Source organism: Nicotiana tomentosiformis, chromosome 7 (genome assembly GCF_000390325.3).
Source record: "Nicotiana tomentosiformis chromosome 7, ASM39032v3, whole genome shotgun sequence".
Classification (NCBI taxonomy): domain Eukaryota; kingdom Viridiplantae; phylum Streptophyta; class Magnoliopsida; order Solanales; family Solanaceae; genus Nicotiana; species Nicotiana tomentosiformis.
In genome coordinates this window covers 62,882,949-62,898,757 of record NC_090818.1, presented here as the reverse complement: position 1 = coordinate 62,898,757, position 15,809 = coordinate 62,882,949, and the positions used below count along the sequence as shown (strand labels likewise).

At 38.4% G+C, this 15,809-nt stretch overlaps 2 protein-coding genes across 2 annotated transcripts; both read right to left on the bottom strand.

The window, feature by feature from the left end:
* Positions 1–11,092: 11,092 nt before the first annotated feature.
* On the bottom strand, positions 11,093–12,063 carry LOC138895680 (uncharacterized). Its single transcript, XM_070180397.1, has 2 exons — positions 11,851–12,063; positions 11,093–11,488 (listed from the first exon to the last, which is right to left on the bottom strand). Exons 1-2 carry the CDS (start codon positions 12,061–12,063, stop codon positions 11,093–11,095), a joined length of 609 nt encoding a protein of 202 aa, XP_070036498.1.
* A 106-nt stretch (positions 12,064–12,169) lies between these two features.
* On the bottom strand, positions 12,170–12,901 carry LOC138895679 (uncharacterized). Its single transcript, XM_070180396.1, has one exon. It carries the CDS (start codon positions 12,899–12,901, stop codon positions 12,170–12,172), a length of 732 nt encoding a protein of 243 aa, XP_070036497.1.
* Between the last annotated feature and the right edge of the window lie 2,908 nt (positions 12,902–15,809).

Below are 15,809 nucleotides of genomic sequence, written 5' to 3'. Positions count from 1 at the left end.
CAGACTCTTCTACTAACTTATCACCAGATTCTGTCACCATATTTTCACTAGCAATAACATCATCAGACTTGTTTAGACTTTCAGCAGACACAGAAGATCCCCTTTTAGGCTTGGGGAGACCATGCTTCTGTGAGCGCTTTCTAGTCAAGGAACCAGGTTTCTCTTCTACTTCATCATCCACATTCACAACTAGCGCTGTCTTCTCGCTCACACCTTTCCCATCTTTCACTAATTTTCTTCTCCTTGACTTAGCTTGGCTGTTCTTAAGTGCAGACTCAAGAGCCTCCTTCCTTTGCAACCTTGTAGTAGGTCTCTTAGGAGTAGACTCTTGAGTAACCATTGGTCTACGCCTAGTCAAGCTAGCAATTGTCATATCATCAAAATCCTCTTCATTTTCCTAAACTACTTCTTCAGAATCAGATTGCATCTCAGGCATAACCACAGACAAAGGCTCAACATCAAAATAAGGGGATGAAGCAGGATCAATACTGACCTGGGGCTCTTGAGAGGACCCCTGAGTTGTATCCTCTAAGGAGGGATCAAGTTCGTCATTTGGGACCCCAGTAGTATTGTCATGTGCCGATTGTTCAACAGGCACAATCTCTCTACCCTATTTCACAGTCTTAGACTCTTCCCCCTGAGTCCCAACACCATCATCACCTCCTTCTATAACAACCCTTTCATGAGCTATAGACAGTATGTTCTCTATTGCCTATTTCTCTTGTACATCCATGGAGAACATAGTAGAGGAAGGAGTGTTACCTATGTGCATAAGAGTAGGAGCAGTCTTTGTTGAGTCAAACTTTTCGGAAGTATCAGTTTGATCTACCTTTGACCCTTTTTTCATAGGCAAACTTGAAATTTCCTAATCTTCTTCTTTGTCAGCAATGCTCTGTTCATCCCCTTTTTTCAGCGAAGTAGGAGAATGGCTCTAGGCTACAAATCATTTGGGAGTCAAGATTTTGCGACTCCTATGAGAACCAGAACTCGAGTGGGTAGGAAAGGAGAAAGAATGTGGGGGTGACACTGTCCTAGGGTTTTGGTTAGCAGTGGTGTAGGGTGAGGAGTTTAATATCGGTGTTTCAACAGGTGAGGACTCAATAGAGATGTCACTTGGAACACTCGAGGTTGTTTGATTTTCGACCATGGTGAGAAGAAGAGAAGAGATTTGGCAGTTTGAAGAGAGGCAGAAGAATAGGGTTTTGAAATTTGATGGGAGGGGTTGTGACAGTGATATATGTATTTATGATGGATGAGGGACCGGTTAAGAAAGGGCGGAAGTTTTGGGAGTCGGGTCGATTATTAACGGGTGAAACTTTTGTGTTCACAAGATGCAAGGAAAAGAAACCGACGCACTGATGATGTGGCACTTGTTTAACTATTCAAAATTGTGCATGAGAGAACAACGAAACTACTAACCTGTGTCAGGAGAACCAGGTTCCCTGACTAATCTTGCATCTGTAAGCTTTGCCCTTTTTACCAGCTCATACTGCATCAACAACCTATTTGCTCTGTAATCATCATGCCTGTCTACCTGTAACGGTATAGAGATGAGTTAGACTTTGCCAGAAAACACTTTTTAGCTAATTTTACCTGAACATGTCTTTCATAGCCAATCATCGAGGGACCAGGTTCTCAGTTCTGCTTTATTAATCCCAGTGCCAGACGATTTCTTTCAAAATGTTCTCTACTCAAGGCCTTGGTAAATATGTCTGCTATCGGATCTTTTGTGCTGTAGAATTTCATGCAAATGAGCCCCTTTTCAACATCGTCTCTGAGGAAGTAGTGACGCACGTCAATGTGCTTGGTTCTCTAATGTTGGATTGGATTTTTGGCCATATTGAGTGCACTTGTATTGTCGCATAAGAGAGGCACACAATCTGAGAACACTCCAAAGTCTTCCAGCTGCTGCTTGATCCACATCGATTGAGCACAAGAAGAAGCAACTGCTACATATTCTGCTTCTGCAGTTGAGAGTGCCACTGGGTTTTGCTTCCTTGTACCTCACGAGATTAGGCAAGAACCCAGGAAATGTGCCATTCCAGACGTGCTTTTCCTGTCCACCAGATATCCTGTATAATCAGCATCAGCATACTCAATAAGATCAAAGCTATCACGTGAGGGATAGTAGAGAACTAGGTCCTGCGTTCCTTTGAGATATCTCAATATTCTCCTTGCAGCCTTCAGATGAGATTCCTTTGGATTGGATTGAAACCTTTCACAAAGGCCCATGCTAAACACAATGTCTGGTCTACTTGTAGTGAGATACAAGAATGACCTTATGATCCCTCTATATAAGGTCTGATTTATAGGGGAACCAGGTTCATCCATGTCTAGACGGGTAGCTGTGGCAATAGGGGTGTCGATGACTTTTGATTCTTCCATGTCAAACCTTTTCAACAATTCCTTGATGTACTTCTACTGACTTATCAATGTTCCCTTCTGATATTGCTTCACTTGAAGTCCTAGAAAGAAATTTAATTCTCCCATCATACTCTTCTCGAACTCACTCCCCATGAGTTTTGCAAATTCCTCACAAAGAGAGTCAAATGTGGATTCAAAGATGATATCATCAACATATACCTGAATAATGAGCAGGTTCCTCCCTCGTTTCTTCAGAAAAAGAGTGTTGTCAATTTTTCCTCTTGTAAATCTATTTTCTAGAAGGAATTTTGACAACCTTTCATACCAATCCCGGGAAGCCTTCTTTCGCCCGTACAATGCCTTGTCCAGTTTGAACACATGCTCAAGATGCTCATGACTTTCAAACCAGGAGGCTGCTTGACATAGAATTCTTCTTTTAGAGCCATTTAGAAATGCACTTTTGACATCCATTTGGAACAGTGTGAACTCCATATGAGATGCAAAGGCAATAAGAATTCTAATGGCTTCCATTCGAGCAACTGGAGCAAATGTTTCATCATAATCAATCCCTTCTTTCTGGTTGTAGCCTTGAACTACAAGCCTTACATTGTTTCTTGTTGTATTTCCAAACTCATCAAGTTTGTTCCTGAATACCCACCCGATTCCTATGATAGTTCGATCTGCAGGTCGAGGGACCAAGTGCCATGCCTTGTTTCTTTCAAATTGATGCAGCTCCTCTTGCATGGCTGTGATCCAGTCTGCATCTTTCAACGCTTCTTTGATGTTTTGGGCTCTATTTGAGAAAGAAAGGCTGAAAAGGCAAGTGAATTTCTGGCTTTTGATCTGGTTTGAACACCTGAGTCAATAGGGGTGATTATGTTGTCAAGAGGATGTGAACTATTGTGCTTCCAGTTTGGTACCTGGATCTCATTTGTAGGGGACCCAGGTAAAATTAATTGAGGTTCTTGGCCGCTTCTTACTTTAGCAAGTGGAGTACCTTGGACTGCATTAACAACTCAATTTTCAGCTTCAGATGTTGTGATCGTGGGACCAGGTTCCTCTCCAATGGATGGAGATGTATTTGCATCATCTTCACTGGATTCCTTGACATGACTCATCATGTCTGCCTTTCCATTTGCCATGTCATTAACTTCACCTGGAACAGATAAAGATTCTCCATCTTGGTCAACACGTCTGTCCTTCTTACAGGGGAGGTGAGATTCATCAAAGATCACATGTATACTCTCTTCAACACATTGAGTCTTTTTGTTGTATACTTTGTAAGCTTTTCTTTGGAATGAGTATCCCAAAAAGATTCCTTCATCACTTTTGGCATCGAATTTTCCAAGAGCTTCCTTTCCATTGTTGAGGACAAAACATTTACACCCAAAAGTCCTTAGATGTGTCAGCTTGGGCTTCCTTCCATTCAGCAGTTCATATGGAGTTTTGTTCAGAAGGGACCTGATCATGCACCTGTTCACCAAGTAGCAAGCAGTATTGACTGCTTCTGCCTAGAAATTCTTTGCGATCCCACTGTCAATCAACAGTGTCCTTGCCATGTTTTCAAGAGTTCTATTTTTCCTCTCCACAACACCATTTTATTGAGGTGTTCTTGGAGCCAAAAAACTATGAGTGATACCATTTTCAGTACAGAACTCATCAAATTTGGCATTGTCGAACTCTGTCCCATGATCAGACCTGAAGCAAGCTACATTATTACCCATCTTCACTTGAATCCTTTTGACGAAGGCAACAAACACTTCAAAGGTTTTATCCTTGGTTCTGAGAAACAGAGTCCAGGTGAATCTGGTGTAATCGTCAACTATAACAAAGATATATTTCTTTCCTCCCCTGCTTGCCACCCTCATGGGTCTACATAGATCCATGTGAAGAAGATCAAGTGACCTTGAAGTACTGACTTCCTTTTTGGGCTTGAATGAGGATCTGACTTGCTTGCCTTTTATACATGCATCACACACTTTGTGATCCTTGAAACTTGACTTGGGCAGACCACGAACCAGGTCTTTCCTAACCAATTTGTTCAGCAACATGAAGCTTGCATGACCCAGCCTCCTATGCCATAATTCAACATCATTATCAATAGCACTTAGATAATTGAGATCACCATTCTACAGAGACTCAAAATCAACAACATATATATTTTTGTATCTTTTTGCTACTAGCACCACCTCACCAGTCACTAGGTTTGTGACTGTACATATTTTTGACACAAATTCCACCTTGTTTCCCTTGTTACAGACTTGGGAAACACTTAGCAAGCTATACTTCAACCCGTTCACGTAGTACACATTTTCGATTGAGTGTGAGACAGACTTCCCAATCCTTCCAACTCCTAGAATGTATCCTTTGTTGCCATTACCAAAGGATACACTTCCTCCTTGCAGGGCTTTAAGTGAAAGGAAATCATTTGTACTTCCAGTCATGTGCTTTGAGCAGCCACTATCCATGTACCATTGTAGGCTGCTTCCTTTCACTATTCCCTGCACAAGAAAATCAGGAGTTAGACTTAGGAACCCAAACGAGTTTGGATCCCTTGTAATGAGGAAATGCGTGAATGAGGGATCTTCTGGTCCAAGCAGGCATCATGCATTTTTTTATATGAGGGACCAAGTTCTCTACCATTAGTTAATTTATCAGCGAAAACTTTGTTTTTATACTGTGACTGAAATCTGGCCTTACAGTTTTCTTTAAAGTTGTAACACCCCGAAAAATTTCGAAGTACTTGAGCGCTAGTAAGAAAGTTGATATGCGCTAATTATATTATTTTATGTGCAGACAAGGGAAATTATAAGAATGATATCAATTGATCTTGATAATATATGTATTAAGTGCATTAAGAATGGTTTAGGGTCTAAGAAGAGCCCCAAAGACAAGGCAAGTTGAAAATTTCATGATAGAATAAAGTTTCAAGTGAGTTCGCACAAGACCTAACTTCAAATGAGCATAACTCTCTTGATATGAAGAGTTATATGGTGTATTACCTATACAATTAAAGCCCTTTGAGTCTAGTTTTCAACTCATCAAACCGTTCATCATTTTGATATTCCTACAAGAAGTTATGACTAAATTACCAAAGGCTGGAAATATGCGATTCTGTGACCAATTCTGCGATCGCAGAACCATTATGCGATCGCAGAAGTAGTTATGCGACCACAAAATGGTCGCAGACCTGTCCAGTGAAGCCCATTTCTGGGCATCGATTTTGCGGTGCATTTTGCGACCTGCATACCCATTCTGCGGTCCATTATGCGACCGCAGACCTACTTTCGGAGGGTTAATTTTTCTATTTTCATAACCCGACCCCATTTTGATAAATAGCCTTTGGGGCTTATTTTGGGGTGTTTTTCTGAGGGTTTTAGAGAGAGAGGTAAGAGCATTTTAGAGAGATAATGAGGGAACCTAACATTATAATCATCCAATCTTGCACCAATCTTCAAGAATTAAGGAAGCTAATCACAAGATCTTCATCTAAGAGGTAAGGTTCCATACCCAAGTTTCCAATTTTGAATTTGGGTAAAAGATAGTTGATTTGGAGTATGATTCTTGGGTATAAGATCATAATATATACATGCTTGTACTAATAAGGTTTGTAGGAATATTGTTGAGCTCAAATAAGTAAAGATTGGGTTGTGGAGTGAAGGAAATCTTGTAGAAGAACCTTGTAGTTAAATTTGCACACCTAGTGTTTGATAAAATGCTCAAATGAGCTGAGTCCATGAATATCTTCCTAATTATGGTTCAATTTTGTTATGTCTCAAAATAGATTGGGATTGCAAGAATTTTCGAAACGTTGTAGTAATTTAAGAAAAGCTCAAAGCGAGGTATGTTGGCTAAACTTCTTTCATAGAATTGAATTCCATGATGCTCTTGTAAGTCCCGAGTTATTCTTTATAAATCAATTATTCCAAATAAGCTTTGTGTTGAAAGGTATATATTCAAATGTATTTCGGATACTCTTATCATATGATGTTATCCTTCGGGAATGTGTTCAAAGCATGAGTTGGGTATAAAAATATTATGACTCCAAGTAGCGTTTCAAGTGAAGGCTATTATGCCAAATTGTGTAAGAAGCCTCAATGTACATAAGACTCTTATCTATTCATAGGTGTACTAAAAGTTGTGATTTGAGATTATTTGTTGTCGATAATTTATAAAGATGCTTGAAAGTGAAAGTAGTGAGTTGGGAATATAAAGTGTAGACACCGTGCCAATAATGAAAGTTTTGATTGTGGCCAATAGAGCCAATGAAATGAAATGATGTGTGAAATTTGATGATGAGTATTGAAAGTAATGAAATGAAAGTATGGAATATAAGATACGGCCACCGTGCCATGAATGAAGAATAATATGTACGGCAAAAAGGGAACCAGTGAAATAATGATATTATATGTAATTGAAAGTACTAATGAAGTGATAGTATGAATATGAAATGTGGTTGTTCGCCTAAATGAGAATTATGAGGTGTTTTATGTCCCAATGGTTTCAACTATAGTTGTATGCTTCTGAAATGATGTATGTAAATGACTTCGATATTAAGTCTTCAAGAATCATGAACTTAGCTAATGACCTCAAGATGTCAAGTGAGTGAATAACGAGATGGAAGGGAGATGTCCTATGCTAAATGATGATGAACCTTAAGAAAGGAAATTGGGCTTATGTGCCATTGAAATTGACTTATTGGTTCACCATGCATGTGCTAATGTAATGTACTATGTTTCTCCATGATGGGCATGAAAATGAAGTGTTCCAATGATCCGGGAACTTACGACCTTAATGTAATATTAATCATGTCGCTTTGAGTTTATACATGGTTATATGTATAATGATGTGTTATGAACCCTATGGACGGTCTATGAAACACATAGGTATATCGTGTTATGAAATCCTATGGACGGTCTATGAAACACATAGGTATATTATGTTATCAAATCCTGCGAACGGTCTATGAAACGCACAGGTGTATTGTGTAAGTAAACAATGTGAACGGTCTATGAAACACACAGGTGTATTGTGTAAGTAAACACTGTGAACAGTCTATGAAACGCACAGGTGTATTGTGTAAGTAAACACTGTGAACGGTTTATGAAATGCACAGGTGTATTGTGTAAGTAAACACTGTGAACGGTCTATGAAACACACAGGTGTATTGTGTAAGTAAACACTGTGAATGGTCTATGAACGGTCTATGAAACGCATAGGTGTATTGTGTAAGTAAATACTGTGAACGGTCTATGAAACGCACAGGTGTATCGTATGGTATATGTGAATCCTATGAACGGTCTATGAAACATATAGGTGTATTGTGTATGGAATCCTATGAACGGTCTATGAAATGCATAGGTGTATAATATGATATGTGAACACTAGGGACGGTCTATGAAATGCATAGGGGTAAGATAAGAGAGGGATATGGACGGTCAAGTAAGACGCATTGTCAACGCAGACATTATGAGCCATTTTCATTGGCCTTGTTTGTACATGTTATTTCAATTACATTATATTATGTGTTCCGCGTATAGATCATATGGCTTAGTTGACCCTTAAAGAAGTTTAGAATGATGCAAGTATAATAAGGCTTGATATTTCAACCTACTTGATGTTTTGGTATTGTTCGAGACTTTCATTGATTTTGTGATTATTCCTCCTTGTAATATTAATTGTTCTATTGAGAGGGTGTTTAGTTATACATATTAGTACTATTCGACAGTACTAACGTCCCTTTTTCCCGGAGCGCTGCATGTTTTAATGGATGCATATATACTTCTATAGGATGATATGGATCTTTGGTAGGGATCTTCTGTGCATCAGATTATGGTGAGCCTGCTACAATTCTAATGGGCACTCGAGTCTAGTTGGTATTATGTACCTAGGTATCTATTGTCATAGAAGCTCCATGTACATTGTGGGTCATGTACTTAAGTTTTGAGTTTCGTCATGTATTTATGTTCACGGATATTTATGAAGCTATGTACCCATCACGAGTGAAAAATAAAAAATAAAATAAAAATTTATGGGCCATTGAGCCAAATGTATTCAATATGAAAGTCATGTTCTAATTATGTTTTGATAAATCATGCATGAGTGATGATGAGAGGTTGATGTAACGTAGGCTTGCTCGACTGGGTTCACTCGGTTGAGCGCCGGTCGCGCTCCTTGATTTTGGGGCGTGACAAACTTAGTATCAGAGCATGGTTAAGGAGTCCTAAGGTGTCATGGAGCTGTGTTAGTAGATTCCCTCTTATCGGTGTGTTGCCGGCCACACTTATAAAAGGGAGGCTACAACGATATTTAGGAAATGTTTCTCTTCTTCTATCCTCGATCGTGCGTTATTGTTCCAAGTTAGTCTCAGAGTTCCCTTGTTAATAACAAGGAATGTAGAACATCGTGCTACGAAATGCGAAAGGCATAAGGATTAAAGGAATGACACACATGACAGTCATAATATATGAGGAATCCAATTGTCCTCGTAATGGATGAAGAAAAAGCCAATGATACGACCAAAGGTAAGAAAGATCATAAAGTTGGCCTCGAGAGTCATAGTTGTTGATTTCGTATATATATATATATATATATATATATATATATATATATATATATATATATGGTGCAAAGTAGTATTATCTATATGTTGTTCAGGATTGATTTCTGGGATTCTCTGACAGGTGGATAGGCCTAGTTACAGGGAAAACTGTGCCGAAACTTTTAAGAATTTGTAAAGATAGCCAAATTTTTAAGGGCCTTAAGTAAGTTGAGATTTGGGATAGGAAGTATAAGACCCATGTAGTCATAAGTGCCTATGTATAACGGTTGGAGGTAAAATGATGGTAACTCTATTCTTAGAAGGAACTTGTAAAACATTCGAGGACGAATGTTCTTAAGTGGGGGAGAATGTAACACCCCAGAAAATTTCGAAGTACTTGAGCTAGTAAGAAAGTTTATGTGCGCTAATTATATTATTTTATGTGCAAACAAGGGATATTATAAGAATGATATCAATTGATCTTGATAATATATGTATGAAGTGAACTAAGACTGGTTTATGGTCTAAGAAGAGCCCCAAGGCTAAGGCAAGTTGAAAATTTCATGATAGAATAAAGTTTCAAGTGAGTTCGCACAAGACCTAACTTCAAACTAGCATACCTCTCTTTATATGAAGAGTTATATGATTTATTACCTATCAAATTAAATCCCTTTGAGTCTAGTTTCCAACTCTTCAAACCGTTCGTCATTTGGATATTCCTACAAGATGTTATGACCAAATTACCAAAGGCTAGAAAAATGCGATTCTGCGACCAATTCTGCGATCGCAAAACCATTATGCGATCGCAGAAGTAGTTATGCGACCGCAAAATGGGCGCAGACCTGTCCAGTGAATCCCATTTCTGGGCGTCGGTTTTGCGGTTCATTTTGCAACCCGCATACTCATTCTGCGGTCCATTATGTGACCGTAGACCTGCTTTCGGAGGGTTAAATTTTTTATTTTTATAACCCGACCCCATTTTGATAAATAGCCTTTGGGGCTTATTTTGGGGTATTTTTCTAAGGGTTTTAGAGAGAGGTAAGTGCATTTTAGAAAGAGAAGGAGGGAACCTAACATTATAATCATCCAATCTTGCACCAATTGTCAAGAATGGTATATTGTGTAAGTAAACACTGTGAACGGTCTATGAAACGCACAAGTGTATCGTATGGTATATGTGAATCCTATGAACGGTCTATTAAACATATAGGTGTATTGTATATGGAATCCTATGAACGGTCTATAAAACACATAGGTGTATAATATAATATGTGAACACTAGGGATGGTCTATGAAATGCATAGGGGTAAGATAAGAGAAGGATATGGACGGTCAAGTAAGACGCATTGTCAACGCAGACATTATGAGCCATTTTCATTGGCCTTATTTGTACATGTTGTTTCAATTACTTTATATTATGTGTTCCGCGTATAGATCATATGGCTTAGTTGACCCTAAAATAAGTTTAGAATGAAGCAAGTATAATAAGGCTTGATATATTGAGAGGGTGTTTAGTTATACATACTAGTACTATTCGACAGTACTAACGTCCTTTTTGCCGGGGGTGTTGCATCTTTTAATGGATGCATGTATACTTCTACAGGATGATATGGATCTTTGGTAGGGATCTTCTGTGCATCAGATTATGGTGAGCCTGCTACAATTCCAGTTGGCACTCGAGTCTAGTTGGTATTATGTACTTAGGTATCTATTGTCATAAAAGCTCTATGTACACTGTGGGTCATGTACTTAAGTTTTGAGTTTCGTCATGTATTTATGTTCACGGATATTTATGAAGCTATGTACCCATCACGAGTGAAAAAGAAAAAAAATAAAAATTTATGGGCCATTGAGCCAAATGTATTCAATAAGAAAGTCATGATCTAATTATGTTTTGATAAATCATGCATGAGTTATGTTAAAAGGTTGATGTAACGTAGGCTTGCTCGACTGAGTTCACTCGGTTGAGTACTGGTCGCGCTCCTCGGTTATGGGGCGTGACAAAAGTGCCCAGTGTTGCCACAGTAAGTGCAAAGCCAATTATCAGGTACAGTAAAGTACTCGCTATGAGGGTTGTAGGGAATCTTTTCCTTTTCGAACCAAATCCCCTGCCTGTTTCCCCCATTGTTGGTGTACATGGCAGTGATAGCATCAGAGGACCAGTTCCACTTGAGTGATTTTTCAAGATCACTCTTCACTCTTCACTCTTCCTAGTTCTTCATGAAGTTGGTTGTTTTTCTCAAGCTCAACACATAGACTAGACTTCACTGAATTTAACTCACTTTCAAGATTAATGTGTGCCTTGCTTGCAATTGCCTTTACCTTTTGAGAATTTTCAGGCCTACTCTCTATTTTAGGTTCTCTAATTGTTTCCTTCAAGTCCACTACCATCACTAATAGGTCATCTCTCTCATGCTCAATGTTAGCAACTCTCTCAGCTAAGATTTCTTTTTCCTTTCTTACACACTCAAAGGTCTCTTTTAGGTCTACCACATCGACCATTAGATCATCTCTTTCATGTTCTATATGTGCAATTTTTTCATCTAAGGCATCCTTCTCTTTCTTCAGGTTCTCAATTGTTTCCTTTAAATCAACAACAACGATTACTAAGTCATCTATGGTTTGTTATGCTTTTCCTAACTCTACAGTTAAAGGATTTTTATCATTTATAATACTGTGATAAGCATGAATTAACACATTTGCCAAAGACATGATTTTTTAGGAGAATAATATTTCAGATTTCTCTGAACATCCGAAAAATGTACCTCATCATCGTCGTCATCATCATCATCATCATCATCATCATCAGATTAAGCCATCAAGGCAAATATTGAGTTATACTCAGTTGCTTCACTTTCCACTACCATCATTGAACTATCACCATGATCATTTTCTTCTTCAGATTCGCTGGAGGAGTCTCCCTATGCAGCAAGAGCTTGATTTACAACATTGTCAGCGACATTCTTTCTCTTGAAGCGTTTATCAGGAACTAGGTTTCTCTTGGCTGCTTTGTCAAAGTTGTTTTTGTACTGATCTTGCTTTAAGAGAGGGCACTCCTTGATGAAGTGTCCTGGCTTGCCACATTTATGACAAAGGTCATAATTTTTTGGCTTGCTAGAACATCCCCTTTTTGGAATGCCTCCATTCCTGCGAACCATCTTCTAGAATCTTCTTGTCAAGTAAGACATATCACCATCCTCACTACTTGAATCATCGATGTCTGTCTTGAGGACTAGGTTCTTCTCCCTTTTGGGTTCTCTTATTTCATTGTCCTTCTTCTTCTTCTTCTTCTTCTTCTTCTTCTTCTTCTTCTTCTTCTTCTTCTTCTTCTTCTTCTTCTTCTTCTTCTTCTTTTTCATATGTTTTCAGATTGCCAACAAGTTCATCTATGGTCAGTATCTGCAAGTCCTTCGCCTCTGTAATTGCATTCACTTTGATTTCCCAAGAACTGGGCAGAACACTAAGGATTTTCCTGACAAGCTTGTTTCTTGGAATAGTTTCACCAAGAGAGTGAAGCTCATTAATGATGGAGGTGAATCGAGTGTGCATATCTTGGATGGATTCATCATCTTTCATCTTGAAGAGCTCGTATTCAGTTGTGAGCATGTCGATCTTGGATTGCTTAACTTGTGTTGTTCCTTCGTGAGCTGTCTGAAGAGCCTCCCAGATTTCTTTTGCTGATTGGCATGCCGATATCTTGTTATATTTATCAGGACCAATGCCACAAACAAGAATTTTCTTTGCACGAAAGTTCTTTTCTATGGCCTTTCGATCTGCGTCATTGAATTCCTTCCTCGTCTTGGGAATGGCTACAGCTGGGTCGCCAAGATTCTTGGTGAGAACAAAGGGTTCGTCACATATGACATCCCATAGCTCAGAATCTTCAGCCATGATGAAGTCGTGCATCATAGTTTTCCACCATCCGTAATACTTTTCATTGAACCTAGGTGGTCTGTAAGTAGACTGGCCTTCTTCGAAGTTTGGAGGAGCAGTCATGAGGATCCTTTCTAGGTGTTAACCTGATAGAAAGAACCTGCTCTGATACCAATTGATAAAATATAAGGGTCCACCAAACTCTATAGAGAACCAGGTTCCCAATCAGTTCCACTATAACACACGCACACTGCAGTAAGTAGATGACAAGAGGATTTTTACGTGAAAAATTCCCAGCTCAATGGGATTAAAAACCACGACCTACCCTTGTAGAATTTCAACTTCACTACTAAGCAACTTTTAGATTATAATCTCTGCAACCTAGGAATTAATCTCTTAATCCCTCACTAACTTATAATACTCTATTACAAGCTACTTTGTAATAACTCTATTATAAAGACTTTACAACTCGACTAACTCTAGCCAAGACTCTAACACAAAGGCTTAAGGTTTACAAAGGGTTTCCTACAAAATACTTCTAAACAAGCTAAGTAGGAATTACAATTGAAGAACTATTACAAAGTTACAACTCAACTAAGGACATACAATGACTTGCTGTGGGGAACTGGTCTGTAGTAGTGTTGTTCTTTATTCTTGATGCACTTGAGAATTGATTGCTTGATGATCAATGACCGTGTGAGAGCTTCGATGATTTCTCTAAGTGAACACATGATTTGTTTTACCTTCCTTGATGTTAAATATGCATTTGCGACATTACTAGGATGTTGTAAGCAAGGTAGGTAAAAGACACTCCCCATAAAGTTGACTGCTGCACTATTTCTGTACTTTAGCGTGTGCAGGCAGTAACTTTACAACTGGGGCAGTTGACTTGTACAGTTTCCTCGGGAAGTGATAGTTATCTGTTCCCTCTGTTGTTCCTCTGACTCTGAAGAGTCGAAGCATATTCCAAGCTAGAACCTTTCGATCTTAAGGTCTTGAGGATATGTAACTGGTTCCTTATCTGGTTCTTGACAGTAAGTTCGTTAGATAATCAAAACATAAAGCAAGGTACTTGTAACCTATCACTAGCCGATCGGGCCGAGATCGAACTTCATGCCACGTGCATGGTAGTGTATCGGCAACTAATGATCTCCCAACCAAGTTGTTAATGTCTATTTGAGAATCTTACTTATGCTACATTTGCTTTTCATGTTTTTACATAGAATTTTCATTACTCTTGATTTTCTTCCTATTTCTTTGATTATATCTCTTTATGTTGGTATTCCATTCCATGTGAGGGTACTTAGCTTACATACTAGTACTATTCCATATGTACTAACATTCCTTTTGCTGGGTACTCTGCATTTTTAATAGATGCAGGGGGCACCTAAGCAGATGGAACAAGTTCTTGATAGGTGTACCCTCTTTTCAGTTGATTCGGTGAGCCCTACTCCATATCGGGGCCTTATGTCATTTTGATTCATGTACATTATATTTCGAGGTATAGTAGGGGCCTTGTCACCGGCACTTTTATATTATAATCATGTTTATTTAGAGGCTCCGCATACATACTGTGGGTCGTGTTTTGAATGGAGAAAAACAAATTAAAGATGTTGTAGTTGTCAGATATTTCCACTTTCAAATTATGAACTTGTAATATTTTGCCATCTAACAGTGGAACTTCCTAATTAATGAAGAATCGGTGTTGTACACTTTATCCTCTTGATTGACTACTTCTTGTTATTTATTCTTGAAATATTCATGGTCAAGGTCGGATAATAGGCATCGAGTAGGCTTGCTTGATTGGGATATCTTGGTTGAGCGCCGATCCCGCTCCCCTAAGTTTGGGCGTGACATAGACTTCATGTCATATGTAGACTAATGAGCACCAAGTTCAAGCGATTATCCATTTCTTGCCTCTAAGTTAGAAGCATATAAGTATGCACCAGACTCATAATAAGCGTAATAGTGCATTTGATATGTGAGGCATCATCTAGAGTTAGAAGAAGAGTGGCATGAGGCTGCCTAAGAAGGTGCAAAAGTGCACATAACTATAACTTCTAACTAAAATAATGATTTTACTGTCAAACCGGTGGAAACAGGAAAATTATAAGGCTCAATCAAACAAGAATCCTAAAATAATTACCAACAAGAAGGTAGAAAGCGCGGAAGAAAGAAAAATAATGACTAAAGTAAAATGCTTCAATTGTGATCAAAAGGGTCATGATACTAGTGATTGCACTAAGCCAAGGAAAGCACCTCACAATGAGTATAAAAAGGTACTTCGTATTACTTATGAATAGTAATATATGTGTTGCTAGCTCTATTTTTTCTATCTTTCTAAAACTAATCTTTTGTGGATAGTTGACCTAGGAGTCATGGACCACGATAGGATCGTGAAGCCTTTGTGGAATTCTAATGGATCTCGCATGTGTAATGTGGATATATGTTGGAAATAACACTAAGGTTGTTAAAAAGACCATATCATGTGAACTAGTTTTGCTTGAAGTTTGAGATTTTATCCTACATAACATGTTATTATCTCCTTAGGTATGAAGAATATCGTTTCTATGTCTGTTTTATTATGTTTGAATTTTATAATTAAAAAAGGTTCATGAGATTGAAGCGTAGAAACAACTCATTTTTGTTCTGGTTTTATCATAAACAATTCTAAATGGATTTGGATATAAGTTCCTTTAATCCATATGTTAGCTTTCCATTTTTCCTTGTCACATAATCATGAGGATAATATGAAATTTGGCAGGCCAGACTTCGTCATATGGGCCTAAGATGAAAATGCTTTCACAAGAAGTTTGTTGACTAATTTTGAACATGTGGATAAGCCCACTGGTGAACATAATCTAGCCGGGAAAAGTTAACTTAGAAATAACATTATAATAATACTAGGACGAGTTTTATGATAAAAGAGAAATTGTTCATCAGTTGACCATTCCTAAGGCTTTACACCCAAATGATGTTGCAGAGAGAACGAGATAGAAGCTCCTCAAATCGTTAGATCGATAATGGCTCA